Raw genomic sequence first — 27,618 nt, forward strand, 5'->3', positions numbered from 1 at the left:
TTTATCAGTTTTTGCTTCATATATTTTGAAAGCTCTGTTATAAGGTGCATAAGTATTTTGGATTATGTTCCCTTAATGAATTAATCACATTATCATTACCAAATGAACTTCTTATTAGCTAGTAATATTCTTGGCTCTTAAATCTACTTTGTATAATATTAGATTCTTTTTGACTACTATTAGCCTGGTGCATCTTTTTCTATCCTTTTGCTTTTAGTACATTTGTTCTTTTTTTTTTTAAATAGTTGTTGACAGACCTTTATTTTATTCATTTATTTAAATATGGTGCTGAGACCTGAACCCAGTGCCTCACACTTACCAGGCAAGTGCTCTACCACTGAGCCACAATCACAGCCCCAGTACATTTGTTCTTTTATGTTTAAAGTTTATTTACTGTAGGCAGCATATGGTTGGATCTTTTTAAATTTTTTTTTTTAGTTGTTAATGGATTTTTACTTTATTTATTTATTTTTATGTGGTTCTGAGGGTTGAACCCAGGGCCTCACACATGCCAGGCAAGTGCTCTACCACTGAGCCACAAACACAGCCCTAGGTTGGATCATTTTTTATCTAGTTTGATGATCTTTCATTTTAATTGTAATGTCTAGATCATTTTCATGTAATGTGATTATTCATATGGTTGGGTTTAAATCTACCATATTACTATTTATTTTATATTTTTCCCATTCATCGTTTTTCCTCCATTTCTTCCTTTTTTTGGATTGAGTATTTTTATCACTCCATTTTATCTCCTTTGCCATTATCATATTTTATCACACATTGAATTTTTAAAAGTACTTTTACATATTCACTTTGATTCAGCCAATAAGAATCACAATTGTGTGTATATTTTTTCTATTAGCAAGCTAAATTAAAAGATCACCCTGCAAATTTCTTCCTAAAATAATTGTTCAAATTCCATTTAGCACTTAATTTTTATTGATCACTCACTCTCTGTGTAGGTGTTTACGCCAGCTGCAGTTTGGGACCTTAAACATGTGTAAAAACTCATCTCAGCACTACATGGCATTCATACTCAATGTACTTCATCACCCAGGCTGAATAGGGGGCTACAGGGCTTGGCAGAGGGACATATGGAGATGGCAGTTTACCTCAAAATGAAAGCCCAGTGCCAATCCAGTTATTCTCCACAAGGAATCTCAATGACAGTTATCTCTGCTCCAGGTCCTTATGGAAATGGGCCAAGGGAAGTCTCACCTGCAACTCCTGGGACCCGAGCTTCCCCATGGTACCCATCTAGTCGAGGTACAGCTGGAGGAGGTACTACTGCTGCATAGAAATTCTCCTGGTTCACAGTATGGTGGGGGGCCTAAGAGATGGAGCCTGGAGGGGCCGAATCTTAACCCCTTGCCCTGTTTGAACTTTGATTCACCATCCAGGCTATACATTAAATTGTTTTAAATTTTTAGTTGTAGATGTATACAGTACCTTTATTTTATTTATTTATTTTTATGTGGTGCTGAGGATCGAACCCAGTGCCTCACACATGCTTGGCAAGTGCTCTACCTCTGAGCCACAACCCCAGCCCTCCATGTTAAATTTTAACAGTGAATTTGTGAGTTTTTTTGTGTTAATAAAAATCTCTATACTACTGCTGCTATTATTTATTTTGTTGTTATTTTCATAAATACACTAGACCATCACTTACATCCTCTAGTTTGTTTCTTCCATCTTTTTATGCTTACCATGATTCTATGAGGTCAATTTTTTTTAAGTTATCCAGTTGCTGTCAATCTCTCATTTGGATTTCAGGCTCTTAACACTGATATAGAAACAGTTATTCCCTAAGCTCCCTTGATTATCCAACTTGGGAGATCAGCTATTTCTTTAACTATATTTATTACACATATTTCATGAAATTTTCTTCTGGCTATATTCATTCTTCTTTCTTTGATTTTTTGTTTAGAAGCCATTCTGCCACTTTTTCAACTTAAAATATGAGGAGCTTGCTGCCATTTTGGTTTATGTGGATACTAATACCCTTAAAAAATTTTGTTGACCTCAGTCTTCTAAACCCTTCCCTCCTTTATATCTAGAATCCTTTTCCTTGTATTGTTGTCACATAAATTGTTAATTTGGTTGATTTTGTTTTACTATTTTAGGTGGCCGGGGAAAGGACAATGCTTGGATCATTACATTTCCAGAAAACTGTAATTTTAGATGTATACCAGAGGAAGTAATAGCAAAAGTCCTCACTTACCTGACATCTATTGCAAGGTATAGCATTTTATTCTTTTTTTCAATATGTTTTATATCAAGTACCCATTCAAATGTTATACAAGGAAAATGGCTTGTTAATATAGCTATTATTATTATTATTATTATTATTATGAATAATAAACAAACTTACCTTCAGAGTAGAAAAGAAATATAACCAAAGAAGAAACTGACAGCTACCTAATTGCTATAAACATTATACTGAGGGTCTATGAAAACAAAATTAGCCGTCTAGAAGTATTTGTTCTCATGAAGACTAAGAATGATAATATTACATAAAGACTTTAATTTACATTAAGAGTGAGGATAGACCTTCTTCATTTCTTCCAAGGATCACAAGACTTCATCTCAAGTAGACTCAATAGTGGCATTGGGAGATACTAGGAGGAATGAATTGACATTAGAATCATTTGAAATGAGAATGCTTTACAATGAAAAATTGAAAAGTCTCCTTAGAAATTTTTTTAAACGTTGAAGACAGCTTTTTAAAGGAAACATATTCCATTTACTAACCCTGAAGAATAAGAGAGCATAAATCTAGAATGTAACAGTTGAAGAGTCTTGTGAGCAAAAATCAAATCCTAGAAGACCAAATTTGTAGTTTAACTGTTGAAGCTTAAAAGTGGTCTTTTTAGGGCAAATAAATGTTATATAATCCACTGAACTGTCTTCTCAAGGAACAAGCTAGAAGTAGCAAAATATATTTAATAGTATTTTTCTGAATGAATGGATCATTGGCTATTGATGAAAAGTTAAATGTGGTTGTGATGAAGAACAGTTATCTTTGGGTTTTCCCACCCCCAAGAAATCCACTTTAGTGACCTATCTTCATTGCACTATTACTTTCCTATTTAAAAGATTGGCATTAGTGATGAAGAAGAAATTTTAAATCATGAGTATGGGAACATAAATTAAACTGCTTATATAAGCATTTTGTAATAGATTTCAAAATATAAATCTGTTTTTAGTCAAAGATCAAATGTAAATGAAATAATCAGAAATAAAGGCATATAGAGAAAATTTGGGTAATTACTAAGGCAAAGTTATCATTTTCACTTACCTTGCAGGCAAAATGGGTCTGATTCCCGGTTTACCATTATTTTGGATCGAAGATTGGATACATGGTCCTCTCTTAAGATATCTCTCCAAAAAATCTCTGTAAGTACCTTTGTATTCTATAGTAACTTCTTTTTTGGTTTACATTATACTCTCTGTTTTGGGGGTGTAGATTGTTTTGATGTTGACAGAAACAATGAGCAGATGAGATAATGAGGAGGAAATGTAGGAAGAAGATTTGTAGAGGAGACAGAGGTAAATAAACAACTCCCCAAATGCAAATCTTAATGGGAAAGGATGAATAGTTGGTTGTTCAAGTTATAAGTGAGCAAAGACACATGGTTCTATATGCCTTTCAGAGCAAGGCAAGTTTTTATGGGAACTTAAAAAAAAGCTATGATGTATACTCATTGCATGTAGAAAAGTATAATGAAGAAAGTTTAAAATATAATGAATAAATCTAGCCACCCAGAAATAAGCCCTTTATAACATTTTAGTATGCATCTTTCTAGACTTGGATAAGGTAGGGAGATGAGTCACCTACAAAATAACAAATCTCCCATATTGGAATCTAGTCCCCAGTATTCTAATACCCAGTAAATGAACAGTTTTCCAAAAAGAAACAATATGAGGAATATAATCCTGCCCACAGCCAGGATGATCTTTTACATTATTAGGCTCACTAGGATATAGTGACATTGTGTGACACTTTCCTTTCATATATGAGTAGGGGGAACTCACAGACTCCTCCTGAGCTGACAAGATTGGTACTGTTTTTGGAAGTTTCATGTGGCCCACTTCTATCAGACCAGAGTTGCTGGGAATCAGTTATTACCAGCCATCTGAAATTCTTTAACAGTTTTTGAGTTTCCATTACTTTGTTTATTTTTTATATTTTTTCAAAAATTTATTTGTAGTAATTTTATACATGACATCAGAATGCATTTCAGTTCATAGTACACAAATGGAGCACAGTTTTTCATTTCTCTGGTTGTACACAAAGTAGACACGAATGGTGTGACTCTATTTTGTGTACATCCATTACTTTATTTTGCAAAAAAAAAGGACACTCAGCAATTTATGATATAGTGGGGAGTTAAATTTATTTTTAGCTGATACATTAAAATATAAAAATTATCATAGTGTGGTGGTACATTCCTATAATCCCAGCAGTGGGGGGGGGTGAGATAAAGACAACTGAGGCAGAAGGATCACAATTTCCAGGCCAGCCTCAGCAACTTAGTGAAGCCTTAAGCAACTTAGCGAGACCCTGTCTCAAAATAAAAAGGGATGTAGCTATCTGATGTTGGGTTCAACTTTTCCAAAATATATGTAGCAATGTAATTTTATCATCTATGAGATAATTAAAGGATGTAGCTTAGTGGTAAGGATACCCTTGGGTTAATCACCAGTACTGTAAAAAAATTTACATATTTATAGGATACCATGTGATGTTTTGATACATACATACATTATATAATGTAAAACTCAGCACTTTGTAATAGATTATCTCTTTAAATGTATATCATTACTTTATGGTGAAAACATCCTTTTTTCTAGCTTTTTGAAATATACATTATTATTATCTATAGTTACCCTACTATGCCTAGAAAACAAGAACTTCTTAGTTCTATCATCTGAAATTCTAATTTTGTCTCCTTGCTGATTTAGGAGGCCACTCCCACTAGAGGAAGTAGATTTAGTTGCAAAGACAAGACCAAAGTATAGGTTGTTGGAGTTCTAAGTGAATACTCCTTTTTGCTATACTATTTTATCAATTAGTATAAAAATATATTAGCACTCAAAGCAGAATGTAGTGGCATGGCATGCCCCTATAATCCCAGCCACTTGGGAGGCTGAGACAGGATCTTGCTTGAGCCCAGGATTTCCAGACCAGCTTGGGCAACGTAGTGAGACCTAGTCTCAAAGGGAAAATAAAATACTACCATTTACATGGCAAAATGAGTGAGATCATTATTCTTTCCCTATCCAGCATGAATTATTCCTCATCTTGGGCTAATTTGGAAAGTTTTTTTTAAGAGTTGTTTGATCATAAGCAGTGGAGAGAATACCAGCTTTAAATAAGTTACTAAAATAAAATAGCAGAACCTTCATGTATATTTTTGCTTTTTCAAAAAGCATTCATACTTATTAAGTAATGTTGATTCTCCTTATTTCCTAGCAGGTATTACAGGCAGGTATCACCATAATTATCTCATAGATGATGAAATTACATTGCTACATATATTTTGAAAAGGTTGAACCCAAGGTCAGATAGCTAAGTAACCAAAAATAACTAAAGCAAGAAATGAAATTTCATGAATTTCAGTTGGTTCCCTTTCTACTTGCTGCTTTGTGTCATTTTCCAAATGATATATGGATATACAACAACTAAATGCAGTGGCTTTTTTACCTTGTAGAAGGTAAATCCGCCCTCCAATATATTATTGAGTCCTATCAGTGGGGCTAAATGAAGTAAAAGTAATTTTCCTTGCTGTGGCCTTTTTGGATTTTCTTTGAGCTTGTGGAATAGTCTTTGGTTTATGCCAATTATCAATTCTTTTATACTAAGTATAGCACTTGTTGCAATAAAATATTTTTTTACTACCTGGTTTTCTTTTTCTTTTGGCCAACACTATACGTAATTTAAAATTTCAATATCTTTTTGGCACATGACATCAGTCTTTTGGTAAAGTTTTACTTATATTAATCAAATAGGTTGGTTAGAACAGATGTATCATTTTGCATAAAAGAAACAGATTATGTGGATTCTATCCATTTGAGGCCAATAGAGGGGTACCACTTGTTCCTAAAGAGTGATATTCTCCTTTTTGTTTTCTTAGGAATGCTCTCTCAGTGGGGAAGGATGAACCATTTTCAGTAAAGAGCTCAGTGCTCAGGGTCCTTTTGTTCTCATAACTGCCAAATTGATGGGGGGGGTTTAAGGTGGGGTACAGGTGCTTGTGACATGAACTGACAACATTGGTACTGTTTTTGGAAGTTTCATATGGCCCACTTCTATCAGACCAGAGTTGCTGGGAATCAGTTATTACCAGCCATATGAAATTCTTTAATAGTTTTTGAGTTTCCCTTACTATATTTATTTTTTATATTATTTAAAAAATTTTTTTGTTCTAATTTGTTATACATGACATCAGAATGCATTTCAGTTCATAGTACACAAATAGAGCACAATTTTTCATTTCTCTTTTTGTACACAGAGTAGACATGAATGGTGTGGCTATAGGTGTTTTGTATTTTTTCAACCATTTTAAAAGTTTCTGATACTTAAGAGCACATTAATTATATCTCATCTATCAGTAGCTATTGGGCACTGTTTGAAATAAAGGTAAGTATTGAATATAAGCTCATTTCAAGAATGTAAGTTGACCTTCCTAAAGAATTTTTAGTGGAAATTACAATTATGTAGGCAGGTGTAACTATGGCATATTACTTTAAGTGTCTGTGAAATAATAATATAATTCAATTTGAAGACCTTAATTTACAGATTCCAGAATAAAAAGTTAGGTTATATTTTATAATTAATGAGAAGAGATTTTTAAAAAATTATTGTTGATTGACATAATAATTGTATTTTAATGGGGGCACAATATGATGTTTTGATTAATATATACATTGTATAATGATCAATTCAGGGTAACTAGCATATCTATCACCTAAAACATTTATGATTTCTTTGTGGTGAGAAAATTAAAAATTCTGTCTTCTAGCTCTTTGGGGGAAAGGTTAATTTGAGTGAGAATCCTATCCATTGTAGAAGTTTACATGTTCTGTTCTTTTTAGATTACTATCAGGGCAGAATTTCACAAACTGTGACCTTTCCCAATACTTAAATCTAGGGTAGAATTTAATGAAAAGTTAAACAATGCAGCTTTGTAATTTAAATCATAGACCAGGGTAGGACAAGAGTAAAATCTATCAGTTAATACTACCTTCACAGAGATTCTTAGCATTCCACCTTAAAAATCCAACTGCGTAGAGGGGAGAAAGCCAGTCCCATCAGACTGTTCCTAGGAGGAGAGACTGATTTTTTTTTCTTCCTCCACTCTTAGGACATGCCTGATCTTCTTGAGCAGTCCAGCACAAGCTAATCCACAAGGTTCAATCAGGCTAAGTAATTGGGGGAATGTGTCAACTCTGAATTACAATGAGCAGCAGGGAAGGATCTGTCAGCTGACTAATCAGGGATAGTGGATTTTTTTGCAGCGCTGCCACGGTGGTAATGGAAGCAGCTACGGTAGCTTTGTTTGATAGAGATTTTTGGCTGCCGTTTTTAAATACTACCCCAGAAGCAGCTCATATTTCATCAATGTTGCATTGACAATTGGAAAAGAAGAGTATAATTGTGTCTAGGCGAGATGGCAGAAGCAAATCCCCCGAGAGGCAAGATGAGGTTCAGAAGGAATGCGGTAAGGACTCTGCCTGCAGTCCTGGAAAGCCTATTCCCAAGTTCAAGTGCAGGGATGCTGCAGCATGGTGCTATAGCACAAACTGCTGAGTGGGGCTTTTAAGGACAGATGGAGAGAGAATGATGTCTTGTATTTGCATGGATTGCATTGATGTGATTACTGTGATAGTGGCGTAGGGTAATTTAAGGAAGTGGAGGAGGTCGTATATGATTTCAAAATGTCATCAAGTTTATAAGGGAGCATGTTCGTCATGTTATTTGTTTGAGTGTATTAACAATGTTGATTCATTTGGCAGTATAGCTTTAAATCATGAGTTACAATAATATATAACAAAAGGATTTCTCCTCTCTTTGCCCATCATCAAGTAGAGTATGATATCATGGAGAGGGTTGGAGGTGATTTCATCAGCACTTAAAAAGGCAGACTTCTTGGGTGTTATTGTACAAGTGAAAAAATGTAAAATTCTGTAATTATTTGAAATCTTTATGGTTTTAGATCTTCTCCAGACTTAAAGTTTAAAGATGCAAAATTCTAGCCTGTTGACAACTTTTTTTCTTTTAAGGAAAAAAAGTGACTCTTTATTCAGGATAAACTAAAATTTGGAAATCTCTCCTCAGATAATTTTTCAAATACTCTTCTACCTAATTTTTCCTTCATTTATTCATTCATATACTAAATTACCTAGAAAATTTCTAACATGATCTTTAGATATATATTTTGGAGAAATATTGAAATAACACTAATCAATTTAATGGCAAACTAGTCATCGACAAGGCTTTAAATGCCACTCATTTTCTTTCAAACCTGAGATACTGTTATTGGTATTATAGTGTAAAATATAGACTTGTTTACTGAAAAAAAATCAAGATAGCACACACAAAAAGGTAAGAAGATAAAAATTGGCCATAGGAAAAAAAATGATATTTTGAATCAAAAGTAAGACAGGGACAGCATAAATTTCATTGTTATTGCATGATAGTGAGCATCATGGGTGAGTAAATGATTTTTCTTAATACAGCTCTTAGCACAGAATGCTGTTTTTAAAATTAGGGTATGACTCTTCATTTTGATAAAATTATGTATTAAGCTCTACCAACGATTTTGTCGTAGGAGAATAATAATGTTAGACATTTATCAAACAATTTGCAGTGCATAAGAAATGCCTGTGTATGTGTTTTGCAGTATTGTATGGAAATGATATTAGTACTTTTGTTATCAAAGGTAACTGACTTAAGCTTTCAGAAAGTTCCTAATTCCTTTCTGTACATAGATGTTTTCTCCATGCCAAGCTTAGTTTCAAATATACATATATATATATATATATATTAATATATACACATATAAATACATCACACAGGTACTCATGGAATAGATGTGTCTAGTACTGTAATATATATACCATGGGTTCCAGTGGTCAATATCAGAATGGCTACTGGGCTGAAGGAACTCCCAACTAGTAGAGAAGGGGGAATATGTTTATAAATAGTTATTTCAGAAGAACTTCTGGTTGGTGGGGAAGACCTTATACAAGAGATGATATTTGTTTGGACCTTAAGTAAAGCCATATGTTTCTATTTTCTTTCCTTGATTCTTATCTGTGTTTTTTTCCCCTCAAAAATGAATTAAGTGGCCTCTAGGAACAGGTGTCCTGATATGAAACTGTTTGAATTAAATCCACAGCCTGGAACTATAGTGGCAGGCAAATTTGTTTTACTTACATGGATAGGACTTGACCAAGGTGAAAAATTTGAATCCCGACTTGTGACAGACTGGTTTGACCTTGAAGGATCTTTGGAATTGGGCTGATCCTGGGGACCATGATAGGCCTAGAAGGATGATGGTCTAGTGAAATTAAAAATCCAATGAAAAGATTGAACTGGTTGCCTGGTTGAAATTGCAGTTATAATAGCTGAGTGAGGGGGAGGAGATGAAGAGATAGATATGTGACAACAAGGACAAACACAAAGAAGGAATATCGGTTGGGGCTGGCCTGCTCCTGAGGTCACTTGGCAAATTGTTTGGTAACATGTGGGTAACTCATTATTTCTGTAGTCTTTAATGGTGGGGGTATGGGAGAACAGTGTAGAAGTGGCTCATGCCCTTAAAAACTATGTTCTATAGCTTAAGGTCATAAGATGTCCCCAGCATGTTCTATAAAGATGGTTTAGATCTTATCAAGGTGAATCACATGTCAGCATCTCAACATTCTATTCTGTCATGATATTAAACTATAATAGTTTCTATTCAGTGGGTGCCATTATGCTAAATTGTTTCCCATAACTTGGTTTGAATGTTATTATTGGTTCTATTTTATAGAGTCAAGCTCAAGTGATTCATAAATGAAAAATATTAAGTCTAAGTGTTCAGTGTATAAACTGTGAAGTGACTGGGAAGAGCTTGCTTCAGATCCAGATAGGCCTTAGTGTTACTGCTTACCAACTGTGCTTCAGTTTGCTCATCTGTAAAAGGGGAATAATACCTACTTCATAGCAGTGTTATGCAGGCTAAATAGGACAGTGTGTGTAACAAGCCCTGCAGGTATATTATGGCTTTCAGTCAAGGGACCCTTTTATTTTTCTGCCTGTATTTGCCCTGAAGGTAGAAAAACAAAAGATATGGGAATATAAACTGCATTGTAAGTACATAAAATTTTATGTTGTATGAGGCATTTTAAATATTTTAAAAGAAATAACTAGAATAATTAAAAACTGGTTAGGGTAGGTGAATTGCCTCACTTAGATATCACACAAAAGAATATTAAACAAGGTTACTTTCTGGAGTTCAATAGTGAAATGATGTATAGAGTTTATGCCTGTCATTCTTGTTATTGCTGTTATTATTGCTGAAAGACGATGTACCTAGGCAGTCAGGGTAGGTGTAACTAAAAGGAGAGAAATATGTTGTCTATGAGGGAAAGGTGGTAGGAAGCTTGTTTTGTGCCCGTTACCTTAAAGAACCAGTAAGAGCTGCTGCAGAGGCCTGGGGTGGGGCTATGTACAATGATTGGACACATGGCTCTGAGCCTTTTGACGATGAGCAACATTTTCCTTTTTAGTGATATGCCTTCAAGCAGTCACATGTTGGAACTCTAAAAAAAATGCATATGAGAAGCTAAAACCAATGCTGTTTCCTCTCTCATGAAAAGTCTTTTTTTTAAAATGAAAAGCAAAAAAATAAAACAAAGCTGACCCTTGACCACATCCCTTTGCTTTTTTGACAAGTTCTCAAAAAATGATTTATGGTTTTAGAATCTGGAGTTTGATTTTGGACAAAATAGAAAGTATGCCTTTTCATGTTTATATAACCATACAGATTAGAAATTCTTAAAGCAGCATACCAAAACATTTAGAAATGTATTCTCAAAGTATAATGGGAAAGCTCAATTGACTTGATCTCTATTTGCTGTGATAATATGCATCTGAAACCATATGTTATTTGGTTGTTCATTTAAATGCCAGATTTAATATGGATTATCTTGAAAATTTTAGTTATATAAATATCTGTATATAGAGAAAATGCTTTAGACATGCATAAAATAATCTTTTGTTATTTGTGTTACTGGAGATTGAACTATATCCCCAGCCTCTTTTATTTATTTGTTTTTATTTTGAGACAAGGTCTTGCTGAATTGTCCATGCTCGCCTAGAACATGTGATCCTCCTGCTCAGCCTTTTGAATAAGCAAACTAATTCTAAATCCATGTATCCTATCAGGTTTAAATTTCTCCAGAATGCTCTGTCCCATTCAAATATCATAGGCGGCAATCACAGAAAGGGATGTGTATTTGCCCATGTTCAGAGGTGTGAGATGTTTTTGTTGAGAGATTGTGAATGGGCATCACATACTATACAACCCTTTTTTTTAATATTTTTTTTGAGACAAGGTCTTGTTAAGTTACTCTGGGCCTTGTTAAGTTTTAAGCAAACTTTCAACTTGTTTCCCATCTTTAAAAATAAATGTTTAACATAGAGATTTCTGAATTCTCTTGAGAAAACAAAGATTGGACCCTGCTGGGCCCACTTTTCTACATGACATTTAGCTGTAACAGACTAGAGAGCCTCCCCACTTTTGGATGCTCTCAAGTACATCACAGTTCTCACCATTTCCTATCATTTCTCGCCATATAGGAAAGCATGTCAATTGCTTGAATTAAATCCTGCCTACATCACATTTACATTATTTCCCTAACACATGGTAGGCATTCGGGTTTGTCTTTGTTTAGTTTTAGGTTTACAGTTTCAGCCTTGAATCTGATTGTTGCATTATCCCCCTATGGTTCTGCAAATTCCTGTTGATCAAGAGTGTGGTTCAACAATCAGGTGAACCTGGGTTTAATGCTGCCTCTTACAAGCTAGAGGGTCTCAAAAAATTTCTTTTTTTATTTTTAATACTGGAGATTGAACCCAGTGGCGCTCAACCACTGAGCCACATCACCAGCCTTTTTTTGTTTGTTTTTGGGACAAGGTCTCCCTGAGTTGCTTAGGGTCTCACTAAGTTGCTGAGGCTGCCTTTGAACTCGTGATCCTCCCATCTCAGCCTCCTGAGTTGCTGGAACTACAGCGTGAATCACCATGCCCAGCCTGGAAAAATTTCTTAACCTCACAAAACCTCAGTGTATTGGTTTCCTATTGTTGCTGTAACAGATTGCTACAGACTTGGTGACTTGAAAAAAAAGTTTATTGTTATGTTCTGGAAGTCAGAAGTCAAAGGTTAGTATTGTGGGCTAAAACCAGAAAGACAACTGGGCTGCGTTCCTTCTAGTGGTTCTAGAGGAGAGTCCATATCCATGAGTTTTTCAGCTTCTAAAGACTCCACATTCCCTGGCTTGTGGCCCTTCAATCACTCTGATCTCTGCTTTTGTCACTGCATCTCCTTTTCTGATTCTCCTGCCTCCTTCTCATTATTTTTATTTTTCTGTGGTATTGGGATGAAATCCATGGTCTTGAACTTGCTAGGCAAGTGCTCTATCATTGAACCACATTCTTCGCCCCCCTTTTGCTAATAAAGATCCTTTTGATTACAATGGTCCCACCCTGATAAATCAGAATAATCTTTCCATGAACCTACTATTTACAAACACTTGGTTCAGTGTTGTAATAATATTCATTGAGAGCACAATTCTTGGAATAAGCATTTAATAAATAGTGACACTGCCTTATGCTGCTATCCAATCTCCTTTCCCTACTTTAAGGCTTTGAAAGTATTCAATGAAGAGCAAGAGTGAGAGTGAGAGAGAGCAAGAGTGAGATTGTGTGTATTTATTTTCAGGATGTGTGTGTGTGAGAGAGAGAGGGACAGACAGACAGACAGACACACACACACACACACACACAGAGAGAGAGAGAGAGAGAGAGAGAGAGAGAGAGAGAGAGGGAGAGAGAGAGAGAGAGAGAGAGAAGCAAGCTATGAAAGATAGTTATACATGTACTGTTGTAGATTCACTTTTATTAAGACAGTTTGGCAAATACCTGTTAAAGTCTGAGATTAACTAATGGGAGTGATATTGAAAAATCAAGTATGTCTATTCATATATGGGCTAGAAACTTTAACTGGTTAATCAAAATTGTATGCCACTCAGTTATTTAGTACCTGTATAGCTATTGCCCCCAAATAGCTATTAAATTTAAGAGTAGCTAACTAGTTAGAAGAATATTTAGGAAGAGAATTCTTAAATAATCCTAAAATAAAAAGCATTGTCAATTTAATTATACAGGCAATAAATGAGGTTTTAATCCTTTGGTGGTGTATTTTCTTTAAAAATGCAAATTTTGTGTACTTTTTTGTGACAAGTAAATCACAAAAGATTTTGAATGAGTTAAGGTAAGAGAATGTATAATAAAAATAATAAGAAGGTTTTACTGAAGAATGATCTGATATTTCTATATATGTTGATTTGAAATAAGACCTTTCCAGCAGCAGGGTTCATGGCTACCAGTAGCTCTGGAATGATGTCTTTAAAGTTTCCTTATCTTGGTGCTGTTTTTAAAAATCTTGGACAAGACTATGCTTATGCTTACATCAGAGTTTTATACTAACACACTACTAATCATTGTGTGTTGGAGGGGTGGAGTCATGGAGGAAAATAACAGTATTCATTTGGACTCAATGTTTAGAATTAAAAAGGAGGAGTGGTTTCTCAAAGGAAGAGGGGAATTGTAGGTTGAACAGTCATCCCAATTTGTGTGAATTTATACTATTGTGTAAATTATTATGTGCTTGTGACTATTCAGTTCTCTTTCTCTCACTCTAGTTCTCATTGCTACCTAATTGCTTATGGTTTTTATTACCATCACAAATTGAGTTTTTAAAGTCCCCAGTTGTAGACAACATTTCTGGAAGAGTATGTCTTATACTTTAGTGAAAATTATTATTTTCCTTTTTTAAAAATATTTTTTTGGGGAGCGGGCTGGGGATATAGCTCAGTTGGTAGAGTTCTTGCCTCACATGCACAGGGCTCTGGGTTCAATCCCCAGCACCACTACCAAAAATATTTTTTGTTGTTGTTGATGGACCTTTATTTTATTTATTTTTATGTGGTGCTGAGAATCAGACCCAGTGTCTGGCACATACTAGGCAAGTGCTCAACCCCAAAAGCCCTCTTTTCTTTTTTAACAGACTATTTTGGAGAATAGTTTTTTGGTTCACAACAAAATTGAGCAGGAAGTACAGAGAGTTCTCATAGAGTTCTTGTGCCCCTAATATCTTTTTAACTTTTGTTTTATAGCTTTGTTCAATTGCTATTATTATAGCATGCCTGGAATATGAGTGAATTTTAAACATTTTTGATAGATTTTGCTTTATTATGCTTTAATCTTCCCTCTTGAGACTGATGATTCCTGACTCTACACTCTCAGCTTAGACCTTTCCCTCCCCACCCCCTTACTCCTATATAACAGCTGTCTGATGGTCATCCAGATGTCCTGCAACCCTTCCAGCCCAACATGCCTACAAAGGGGAATCAGAATCTTGCTTCCCTCCTTCAAACCTGCTTCTCGTGTTCTCTTCATCTCAGTGAGGGTGGTACCATTCACACCATTACTGAAGCCCCAGATTTTGAGATTGATTTGATTGAGTCCCTCCTTTCTTATCTAACGCATCCAATATTTATGTCTTACTGATTGTACCTCCTAAATTCTTTTTTTTTTTTTGGTACTGGGGATTAATTCAGGGGCCCTTGACCACTGAGCCACATCCCTGGCCCTATTTTGTATTTTATTTAGAGGCAGGGTCTCACTGAGTTGCTTAGGGCTTCATTTTTGCTGATGCTGACTTTGAACTCACTATCCTCCTATCTCAGCATCCCCAGCCACTGGGTTTACAGGCATGCACTACCACGCCCGGCTATACCTCCTAAATTCTACCCTTATTTCTGCCATTTTTGTTCTGGTTCACAATTCCTGGCTTAGATTTTACTATACTAACCCTCCTAGTGCATCTGTCTGTGTCTATTCCTTTCCAAATCCACTTCTTTCCTAAAGCCAAAGTAATCTTTCTAAAATGCAAGTCTGATGGGGTTGTGGATATAGATCACTGGTAGAGCACTTGCCTGTGGCCCTGGGTTCTATTCCTAATACCATGATAAACTTAAAAATTTGCAAATCTGATTATGTTGTTCTGTTGCTTGAAACCTCTTAGAGATTCCCTTTACTTCTAGGAAAGACTCCAAGATCTTTCTTGATATGGTTCTTGGCTGCCTTTCCAACACTATCTTTCTGTATCTCCCAGCATCACTTTCTTCTAGCTTTTTTGACTGTGATCTCTTCAAGACTTGGGATAGTTTACCTATTAAGAGCATAGACCTAGGTACAATTTAAGATTTCGCCAGCTGTGGTAATTTATACTTAAATTCTCTGAGCCACATTTTGTTTGTAAAAGGGGGAGACTCCTTTATAGGATTATTGTGAAGAGGAATTATGACAAATACTTGGCATAAAGTAGGCATTTAATACCAAGTGATTTATTAATATTGGGTAATATTATTGTCATTTCTCCCTATTTTTTCCATATTTTATTTATTTATTTACTTATTTATTATTTGTTCTAAGTATTTATACATGGCAGTAGAATGTATTTTGACACATTGTACACATATGAAGTACAACTTCTCCTGCCTCTGTCTGAATGTGGTGCAGTCACACTGGTAGTGTAATCATACATGTATACAGGGTAATAATGTCTATCTCATTCCACCATTATTCCCATCTTCTGTATTTTTAATTGGTGTATTATGTACATAATGATGGGATTTGTTGTTACATATTCAGAGGTGCAAATAATATAACAATATAAATTGCACAATATCATTCCCTAGTATTTCCCCTTTCCTCCCTCTCCCTGGTCCCTTTCCCTGACTCTATTGATCTCCCTTTGATTTTCATCAGTTTTTTGAGAAACTTTCATACTGTTTTCTATAATGGCTGTTCTAATGTAATCCCCATCAACAGGGTATAAGAGTTCCCCTTCCTCAAGTCATTATTATCATTATTATTATTGTCTTTTTATTATTATGTATTAGATAATAGTCATTCTAGAAATATTTCATACAATACTCTATGAGAACATACAGTATTTATCTTTCTGTCTTAAAAAAAGTATAATGATAATAGTCATTCTAGAAATACTTCATACAATACTCTATGAGAACATACAGTATTTATCTTTCTTTCTTAAAAAAAAGAAAGTATCCCTTTCTTTTTTTTAATATCCCTTTCTTTTACTTTTTCCTCTCTAGCTTCCACATATGAAAGAAAACATACAATCCTTGATCTTCTGAGTTTGGCTTATTTCTCTTAACATGATGCTCTCATGTTCCATTCCTGAAAACAACATACTTTCATTTTTCTTATGACTGAATAAAACTCCATTGTGTATATATACCATATTTTCTTTATGCATTCATCTGTTGAGTGAACCATGCTATTTCTATAGTTTGGCTATTTTGAATTGTGTTGCTATTAACATGGGTATGCATGTATTGCTATAGAATAATGATTGTAATTCTTGATGGGATATGCACCAAGGAATGGTATAGCTAGATCATATGGTGGTTCCATGCCTAGTATTTTGAGAAATCTTTTTACTGATTTCCATTAGTGGTTGTACTAATTTACAGTTCTTCTCACAGTGTAAGTGTTCTTTTTTCTCTACATCCTCTCTAGCATTTATTATTGCTTGTATTCTTGATGACTCCTCTGAATAGACATGTCTTAAAAGAAGATATAAAAATGGCCAACAGAAATTGAAAAAAAATGTTCAATAAAATTAATCATCAGGGAAATGCATTCAAAACCACAATAAGGTATTGTCTTACTCTAGCTAGAATGACTATTATCTAAAAGACAATAATAACAAATGGTGGCAAAGCTGTGGAGAAAGGGGAACTCTTATACACTCTTGGTTTGATTAAGTTAGAACAGCCATTATAGAAAACGGTATGAAAGTTTCTCAAAAAACTGAAAACAGAACTACCATGTGACTCAGCAGTCCCACTTCTGGGTATATACCCAAATGACTTGAAATGATTATATCAAAGAGATAACCTGTATGCCCATGTTTATTACAGCACTAACAACAATAGCCAAAATGTGGAATCAGTTAAGGTATTCATCAGTGAATGAATGGATATAGAAAATGTGGCATATATACACAGTGGAATATGATTCAGTCATAAAAAACGTGAAATCCTATCATTTTTTGGCAGTGTAGATAAAACTGGAGGATATTATATTAAGTGAAGTAAGCCAAGGACAGAAAGATAAATACTGTATGTTCTCATAGAGTATTGTATGAAGACAATTCTGGAAATGAAAAAAGTTGATCACATGGGAGGAGAGTAGTATAGAAGTCATTGGAGGAAATGGAGTGGGGAATAGGGAAGTCAGAGGGACGTGGGATAATTAGTACCATAGTACAGTTATAGAAGGGGAAGTAGTTTGATTCTTCCTAACATACAGAAATGATAATATTAGATGGAACTGCTAATTACTGTGATTTGATCATTACACATTTTATATGTGTATCAAATTATAATATTGTACCCCATAAATGAGTATGAATTTTCTTTCAGTTAAAAACAAAAAGTAAAATATAAAAACAAAACTAACTTAAAAATGAAGTGTTAGAGTGTAATACTTTGAAACTTGGGACCTATTTATCTATTGTGAGAAAATTCCATACCAGGAACACTAAGGATCTGACCTAATAACCTTATAGTATTTTTATTTCTATTTTCATGTTTTTGGATTTTTATCAGCATCCATTTTTTTAAGAATTGGCCTTTTACTGACTTTTATTACTTTAAACTTTATTCCTTCAATTACATATTTTCTGACATGTGCTCAGTCAAGTGCTTGGTTTTGCCAATTTTGTCTCATTCTTTTGTTCCTTCTTTCGACAGGCTTCTTTCCCTGGGAACTTGCACTTAGTTTTGGTTTTACGTCCTACCAGTTTTCTTCAACGAACTTTCACAGACATTGGATTTCGATTTAGTCAGGAGGATTTCATGCTCAAATTACCAGTAAGAATATATTATTTAAATGTTTCGTCCCTTTAATTCTCATGAAGATTTTGTCCCATGCTGTTTGTTTTAACATGTGCTTACATAAAGCTTTTAAAATAAAAAAAAATCTTTGAAAAATGCAAATTTCAAATGGCCCCAAGTCTTCTGCTTCTACTGTTAAGAAATAGATCAAGCAATTTATAACAAAACCAATTTCTTTGAAGAATAAATGTTATATGTATGTGTTTATGTGTATATGTGTGTATGTGTGTGCATAATCAGGAACTTTTATTTTTAGTAAAAAAAAGAGTATGTTTTATGTATTTGAACTCCCATTAACTCACATCCTGAGCTGGTTCAGAGTATCACGTTCTTTGTTTTGAAAATATGTTTTTATTGTTAGGAATACAGTGTTCATAAATTTTGATACTTTTGGAAAGATCAGTCCCTTCTGATAAATTATAGCTTACAATATACAGTCCTTTTACTTTGTTGTGAGTGTAGTATTCTTTCACAAGCTGAGCCATTTACAATGAAAACTTTTAGATGAAAGAGAATTAGGTGTTTGGGTTTTTATGTAGGTTAATTTTGCTGTAGAGAAATGTTTTGTAAATAAAGACTTATTACCTAAATAAGGTAATGCAAACGTGTGGGGTTCATGTACAAGAGAGAACTGTTAGAACCATTTATAGAAGATGAATTTCTGCTAAATGTATGCTAAAGTTCATTTTACAATTTAATGGAGGGATGTCATGAAGGACAGTTAACAGTATCTTTTTTGCTTATTTATATAGGTTGTTATGCTGAGCTCAGTTAGTGATTTGCTGGCATACATTGATGACAAGCAGTTAACCCCTGAGTTAGGCGGCACCTTGCAGTACTGCCACAGTGAATGGATCATCTTCAGAAATGTATGTTGCTTTTGCCCTTACTGTAGAGCCTATAGTTCATATTAGTCTTTAAATCTAGTTCTAGAATTTTTTCCTATTTGAGAAAAACAGATTTTTTCAGGGCTCCTACTTTTCAAATACATATAAAATTCAACATCTTGGTTTTTCTTCCATAGGCAATATCTATAAATGAAGAGTCACTAGGGTTGGCAGTTGAAGGAGAGGTCTAGAGAACGAGGAAATCTTACTCTGCCAAACCCTGCCTGTGGTCATGTAGTAACTTGAAGAAACAAAGGGTTTGGGTTCAGATTCTGTCACTGCTGATTTTTAGCTGTATGACCTTGGACAATATACACAACCTCTCTTAATCCTAGTTTTCCAAGCTATAAAATGGGAATAATAATACCTTGCCTCATAGGAGTCTTGGGGAGATTAAATAATATACCTAATGCAAAAAGATTGGCTCAGTGCATAGCATATGACAAACCCTCAACAAGTCAAGTAATATTAATCTCATCATCCTAGGGATTTTTCTGAGGCAATTACATTTGTAGCAGAGTCCTTCTGTTTTAGAAATTTTCGAATAAGTGAAGGCTATGTGCTTCCCAGGTTGGAATCAGGTCGGAATCCATGTTAAATGTGTTAACTTCAAATTCCAGAGAAATGGGATTTTTTTCTGAAGAAAATAATGATGTTTCATTAAATCAGGGTTTCATTTTCCTCATCCTGCTTCTTTATCCAACAGTTCATTTAATAATTCATTCAACAATTCATTCATCCACATGAAGGTGTGTTGTCAAGATAATAATATCTATCCTTTAATAACCTACAAAACCAAACTAAAGGAGCAAATACCTTGAGCTGCATGGTAGATAGATGGTTCATGTAATCTCTACATTTTGTCCATCTCTCTGTAAGTAATGGATTTTGTAAAAAACAAAAACAAAAACAAATTAACAACACAACCTTATTTGCCATTTTAGGGCAATAGAGCCTTTGATATGGCATTTCAGATCTTCAATAGTACTTGCAATGAATTATTGTGACAACTTGTCCCCCCTCTTTCCTAAGACCATTACCTTGTTTGGAATGCTAATGCTATTCATAAATGGTTATAAACAAATATAAAGTGACTTTGCTGTTCTCATCTCTTTAACAGTAAACTTATGGCACTTTTACCCATTGCAGAGTTTGTAGAATAAGGAAAGCTCTGTGATTTTTAAGGACATAAAATGGATTATTTAGTACATGGCATCTTTAAGAAATAATTTTTTTTGGGTGGTGCTGGGGATTGAACCCAGGGTCTTGTGCATGCCAGACAAGTACTCTATCACTGAACTATATTCTTAGCTCCCCCCCCCCAAATTTTTATCAGTGTCTAAGACAAAAGTTCATAAATTTAGAAAAAAGACATCCAAGAAGAACCATAACTTTGCTCTTAGTTTCTTAGAGCCTTAGATGCAAAGTTAGAATTGATTGCCAAGGGTAATGCCAGAGTTCCCAACATACATGTTTGATGTTATACCCAAATAAAAATAAATGCAATTATTGGTCCAGGTTTTGCTATGTCGGCAGAGTTTCCATAAAAGAATCACTGGCTCTTTGCAGGCTATAGAAAATTTTGCCCTCACAGTGAAAGAAATGGCTCAGATGTTACAGTCCTTTGGAACTGAACTCGCTGAGACAGAACTACCAGATGATATTCCTTCAATAGAAGAAATCCTGGCAATTCGTGCCGAAAGGTATCATTTATTGAAGGTATGTCTGAATGGACAAGCAAAAGTTTTACATGGTCTTTTTCCAGAAATATGTTTGACACATCAATTTCACACTGATTGTTACATGTTTGTATATTTATATTTAAAAGTCTAAAAATAATATTCCACAAGAGAAGAATGTTCTGGATAGGCTGAACTTTTAAGTGTACCTTCTGCAAATGGTATATTGTCTTGGGAAATTGTTTATTTGAAAATAGAATATATTATAAATGATACAGAATAAGAAATCTACAGTCATTTGTTAATCTCATATTCTTTATATTATGGAGAAGCCTTCTCATTCGGAAAGCAAGTGTAAGAGTCAGCAGTTCACAGGTGTTGTGTTTTAATTTCCTCTACAGGTACAGTGTGAAATGGGAGAAGGTGCATTTGATGAGGAGCCAGAAAGCCTGATTTCTTCTCCCATCTCTGCCATGATCTAGTGTTGTGGCCAAGGCCATGTTGCTCAGTAGATTATGAGCTTTCTTCTCCACAGAGTACAATTGCTTAATGTTTTCTTTGGTAAACCAGAGTGGCAACTGAATTTAGTTTTCCTACTCATTTCTGATCATAGAGTTTGGGTTGTGAAAGATTCTGAAGCACAGTTTTGACAATGAGCAAGTACTTTGAGGGTCTCTTTCCTCAAAAAGTTTAATAACATTCTCAACAAATACCACACATCCAATTATCACTGTTTCCTTCTTATGTTAATAGGCATACTGGGCACACTGTCATATTTGAGCTTTGTGTACAGGTTGCATGTTTCAGTTAAAAGAGGAGAGAAACTGAATGTTTGAACTATAACCTAAAAGCCAAACTTTTTCCAAGGAAAGAAAACTGTATTTTATAAACTGTGTGATGTTGGGCAGTTTGCTTATCCTCCTGAGTTTCAGTTTCTTTATATGTGTAATGAGGTTGATAATGATGATTGTGCATATCTTATGTATGGTTGTGTGAAGGTGGAATGAGGTAAAGTGTGTGGTGTATGTATAGCAGTGCTTGGCACACAGCTCATGCTTATAAATTCAACTTTTTTTCTCTTTTTAATCCTGGGAATTGAACCCAGGGACTCACACATGCTGGGTAAGTGCTCTACTACTGAGTCATACCTTCAGCCCCTTAGGCCCAAATTTTTACTTACAATTTTAGGGGACCCTTGAAACTACTGAAGAAAGTCTTATGTTACTTTTTGATGTCTGAAGAAAGTCTATGTTTTTAGACCAGTCTCCAATCATAAGACCTTCTAAATAGAAACATATACTTCATGGTGTTATTTAACCCCAAATGTGAAGTAAAATAAGACTTATGGTGGGAAGTGATTGCTAACAATTAAGGATTGGTAAGAAAGGTACATGATTCTTTTTCAATATGCACTTGACATCTGTAACTCTATGTTTTCTATTTTGATAGTTTTTATTGTGCTAATACTGCCTTATTTGAACACTTTAAAATATTACCAGAACTGAATGGAATAGATTAGAACTTGCTACCAGCAAGAGAAGGAGGCAGCAAAGAGAACACATGGTACTTCTCCCGGTAACAATTTTATAGAATAGTGATTGAAACATCCATCTCTAAGGCAAGGGCTTCTTGGATCTTCAAAGCTTGTGGATTTTGTAATATTGAAATATCCTTGATTTTTCAGATAGCTGTTCAAGGAAAGCCCATTCTAGAGCTGCTATTTCTATTCTACATGCCATGAATGTATATTGCCTTCCCTTCAGGTTGTTCAGGTTGAATCACTAATCAGCTGATATATCCCATTGTGCCTTTGTACAGAATGATATTACAGCTGTAACCAAAGAAGGAAAAATTCTTCTAACAAATCTGGAAGTGCCTGACACTGGAGAAGCTGTCAGTTCGAGTATTGAACGTCATCAGCAAATAAATGGTGACTGGCAAACTATTAATAAGTAAGTATACTTTTTTTTTTACTTCAGAGTTAACTTATTTATATTTTCAAGAAGGAATTATACATTTTTGTTACATTCCATTATGTGTGAAAGTAGTTCTGGAGCTCTGAAAATCTGAGAACTTCTTGCCAGGGTCATCCCACAGAAATTAGTTTGCCTGCAGAACTAAGTTCTGTGAACATTGTCTCTGTCTTAACCAAGTACCACAGACTGTGACCTTGTCTATAATTCTTAATGTCCAGACCAGTTTTATTGACATAGCTGTGATACAGGTGTTTTTTTTTAATAAATTCTTTGATTTTTCTTTGTTAAGATTGCTGGCTCAAGTGCATGACATGGAAACAGCTTTTGATGGATTTTGGGAAAAACACCAATTAAAAATGGAGCAGTATCTGCAACTGTGGAAGTTTGAGCAAGATTTTCAAGAGGTCAGTTAAAGGATTTCTTATACATTTCTTTTCATTATGCCAGAGGTTCTTACTTCTTGAGCATCAGAATCCAGTCTTATAATATGCCCATATATACCTATAGAAAGACTGTGAAGCATATATAAGTGAGCGTTGACTTAGAATGCACAAAACCTCTACTAAAATTCTCAGACTTCTCTTCTTCAACTTACCCATTTCCTATGAGATGGTATTTAGGTGCCAACATGTATGAAAGGGACAAAGTTTCTGTCTTCCTTGAGGTTTGTTATTCATTTTAGATCTTAAGTGTCTATAGGCTGTGTGATAGCATTCCAAGGAAATAATACCCACTTCCTACTTGGTGTTTAAATACCATATATCTGAGCTGAGCTTATGATTTAACCAAGGTTTTTTTTTTTTTTGATCCAGGACTTGATTTCTATGAAAAGCCTGACAGATGCAATTAAATCATGTTTAGTTACATATTTTTTTAGAGAGAGAGAGAGAATTTTTTAATATTTATTTTTTTAGTTTTCGGTGGATTCAACATCTTTTTTATTTTATTTTTATGTGGTGCCGAGGATCGAACCCAGCACCCTGTGCATGCCAGGCGAGCACGCTACCACTTGAGTCACATACCCAGCCCCTAGTTACATATTATTTAAAAGATCGAAAGTATATTTCAGTTTCACCCACCTGGATAATTCATCATAAGTGGCCAATACCCATACTTTAGTTTCTTCCATCTGTGTAGCACCCCTGTGGAAGCTCCTCACAGACATAGTACTTGGTCATGCTCATCAAGGAAAATTCCATTTCTTTTCTCTCCTGTGTGTGTCTAGCTTGTATTCTGCTCATGAATGGCTTACTTGCCTGGTATTCATTTGTTCTCTAAGAATTAGGTGTTTTGGAGGAGCACAGCATTCTGGACTTAGGACTCAGTTATTCCCAACCCAATACTCACAAAATAGGATTTTCCTGAGTGTACCAACTATGTTATCTACTCATATGTGAATTTGCATCCAATCAGCATTCTTGTTCTGTGGTTATATTCTGTTTCTTCAAGTCATTGCTGTCTCTAATCAGTATTCTTGTTTTACAGTGTGCCCTTATTGACAGTCTGTATCTCATAGTTAAGGTTCCTCTTTTTTTTTTTTTTAAGAAAAACTTACTTGGGGCTGGGATTGTAGCTCAATGGTTAAATGCTCCTGGATTCAATCCCCAGTACCAAAACCAAAACAAACAAACAAAGAACAAAGCAAGAAAAAAAGAAAGAAAAAAATCATTTGGAAATTTCAACTTATAGAAAACTTGCAAACATAAGGAAAGTAGAAACACCCATTTATCTTCTCCCCAGATTAACTTATTTATAATATTTTGCCAAATTTGCTCTATTATTTCTATTCCCTTGCTCATATGTATATACAGATAATTTTTTTTGAGCATTGAGAATAAGTTTTATACATTATGGACTTCCTCCCTAAATATTTCATTTGTTTTCTAATAATTATTCTCATATATCCACAGTACTGTTATGAAATTCAGTACATTTAACAACAATGCAATACTTTTATACTTTCTACCATCAATATTTCAATTCTGTCCATTGACCCAGTAATGGCCTTTATAGCATTTCTTGTTCTTTCCATACAGGGTCTACTCTAGAGTTCAGTATTGAATTGTCATGTCCCTTTAGTCTCCTTGAATCTAGAACATTTCCACAACCTTTCTTTGTATTTTATGACATTAATATTTTGAAGAATGTAGTCTATTTTAAAATAAGATTTCTTCATTTTGAGTTTGACATCTCATGATTAGCTTTAGTCTATATGACCAACTAGATGACTATACAAGTGATGTGCTCTTCTCAGGGTATCACACCTGCCTCTCATTGTTGATATGGATTTTGATTAACCAGAAAAATGTTACTGAATTTCTCCTATCATTACCCCTTGTCCCATAACTAGTAGAATATATGTTGAGAGGAAATTTAAAGCAATACAATTATCTTGCTCCTAATCAAAATTTCCCATAGATTTAGCATCAATCTGTTTCTTTCCTGAACAACTCTTTACTATGGTAATTGTTAAATGATGATTTTCCAACACTTATCCATCCACAGTAGGAACTGTGCTAAAGCAAGAGTCTTTCCTTTTTCTCATTTATTAATTTGATTCATATATTCATCATGATTTATAGTTTATTACTATTCTTCTGTTTTTTCTTTTTTGTGAATTGGACTCAGGGCCTCACATATGCTGTGCAAATGGTCTACTGAACTACATCCCCAGTCCTTTTCTTTTTCCTTTTCCTTTTTTTTTTTTTAAATTTGGGACCAAGTCTAAATTGCTGAGGTTGGATTCTAACTTACAGTCCTCCTGCCTCAGACTCCCAAGTGGCTGGGTTTATAGGTGTGTACCAATGTGCCTTGCTTCTTTTACTGTTCTTCACTACTTCATTATTGAAACTGGTTACTCTGTCCTTGTGATGTTCCCCAGTATTTTTTAAATAAAATCATTTGTTACTTTCTGGCATGAAGAGATATTTCAAATATCTTGCACATATTCTGCACATATTCTGTTGGAAATGAACATTTTCTTAGGGACCCTACTTTCTTTACTGAGAAACATCATTAAAGATTAAAATGTAGTTGCTGGGGGCGGGGGTGCTGGGGTTGTGGCTCAGTGGTAGACCATTTGGTAGACCAGCACCTAGCATGTGTGAGGCTCTGGGTTCAATCCTCAGTACCACATTAAAAATAAATAAATAAAATAAAGGTATTGTGTCCAACTACAACTATAAAAATATTTTTTTTAAAAAAAGTACTTGCCAGGTGTGCTTATCACCATTGGAGGGGCTTTATTTGCAGGATTATTCACCATAAAGCTGGGAAATTTGTGTGCATATATATACATATGTATATGTTTATATACATACATGCAAATACATGTCTACATATGACTGTACACATACATAGTGATCTTGTATGAATCATGAGTATACTTGGAAAGCTAAATTTTAACAGATTACATCTATTTGTGTAGGTAAAATAGCTGAGCATATTTTCATATGTTTAATTTTTCATATTGACATTCTTATTTGATGACATTCCCTATAAAACTTGATCATATAGAGTGGGGTAGGGAGGGGGAGCATGGGAGGAATAGATAAACTCTAGATATGGCAAAGGGGTGGGAGGGGAAGGGAGGAGGCATGGGGTTAAATGGTGGAATGTGATGACCATTATTATTCAAAGTACATGTATGAAGACACGAATTGATGTGAATATATTGTGTAGACAACCAGAGATATGAAAAATTGTGTTCTATATATGTAATAAGAACTGCAAAGCATTCCACTGTCATATATAAATAAAAATAAATTAAAAAAACTTGATCATAAAGACAGAATGCCAGAAGGGTGCAGTAGTGCAGGCCCATAATCACAGTGACTCAAGAGGCCGAGGCAAGAGGATCATAAGTTTGAGGCCAGCCTGAGCAAACTTGTTAGACTGTCTCAGAAGATAAGAAAAGGTTTGTGGAATGTTATTCAGTGGTAGAGCACCCTGGGTTCAATCCCTAGTTACCCCCGCCAATAAATAAATCTAAATAAATTCAGAATGATTATTTATTTGTATGTTTTTTAAAAATCTCTTTTATTTCCTATGTTTAGCTTGTCACTGAAGTTGAACTTCTATTAAATCAGCAAGCTGAGCTGGATGATGTAACAGGGAATATAGCTCAAGTAAAACAAAAAATTAAAAAATTGGAAAACTTAGATGAAAAGTCTCAGGTAAGATTTTTTTAAATATCCACTGTGTTTATTGAGTATAATAGTTTTGTTTTGGTGGAACTAAGTAATATGAACCCTTATTGTGCTTAATCTTCTAACAGCATTCTGTTTTAATTGGCACAATGATATTGATCTAAATTTTGTTTTGTTCAATGTGGCCCCAATGTGACATTGATGGAATGACATATAGTTGTAAAGGAAGGCCTCTGAGATAATGGCTTGAACTGTTTCAACCCCAGTAGTTGGAACAACAGCATAAATCATTTTGGAAACACTAGAAAAATGTCATCAAGAATGGTATTGGGCATGTGTAACTAATTAGAACAAATTAAAAAAAAAGAATGGTATTAGGTACTTAGAAATGATGGAAACATACCAAAACATAATTCCTTAAATGCCCACCATATGATATATTCAGTTAAACCAAATGGAGACTCACACAACTAGTCTACTGAGTCTTACTAGCTGTGTGACCTTAGGTATATTAATTTTTAAGTCTTAACCTCCTCATCTATAAATTGAGAATAAAATGATCTACTTTGCAGAGTGATTGTAAGGATTTATTCAGATGTATATAAAATAATTAGAGCAGCATCAGAGATATTTATTAAGTACTTAAAGGAAGTAGCTGTCATTA

The 27,618-nt window shown here is 34.5% G+C and overlaps 1 protein-coding gene across 15 annotated transcripts in view; it reads left to right on the forward strand.

The window, feature by feature from the left end:
- Mcf2 (MCF.2 cell line derived transforming sequence) overlaps positions 1-27,618 on the forward strand; it is a 153,541-nt gene that overhangs the window by 31,505 nt on the left and 94,418 nt on the right. For 10 of the 15 annotated variants that reach the window (XM_078034201.1, XM_078034198.1, XM_078034199.1 and 7 more), the window contains exons 3-10: positions 2,124-2,238; positions 3,306-3,396; positions 18,121-18,240; positions 19,017-19,133; positions 20,721-20,870; positions 22,649-22,782; positions 23,096-23,210; positions 26,862-26,981. In XM_078034201.1, the coding sequence (XP_077890327.1) occupies positions 2,124-2,238; positions 3,306-3,396; positions 18,121-18,240; positions 19,017-19,133; positions 20,721-20,870; positions 22,649-22,782; positions 23,096-23,210; positions 26,862-26,981 (962 nt within the window). Of the gene's footprint in view, positions 1-2,123; positions 2,239-3,305; positions 3,397-7,300; positions 7,725-18,120; positions 18,241-19,016; positions 19,134-20,720; positions 20,871-22,648; positions 22,783-23,095; positions 23,211-26,861; positions 26,982-27,618 lie in introns of those variants that run through there. The other 5 variants (XM_078034204.1, XM_078034197.1, XM_078034196.1 and 2 more) reach the window with 3 other exon arrangements.

Source organism: Ictidomys tridecemlineatus, chromosome X, assembly GCF_052094955.1.
Source record: "Ictidomys tridecemlineatus isolate mIctTri1 chromosome X, mIctTri1.hap1, whole genome shotgun sequence".
Lineage (NCBI taxonomy): Eukaryota > Metazoa > Chordata > Mammalia > Rodentia > Sciuridae > Ictidomys > Ictidomys tridecemlineatus.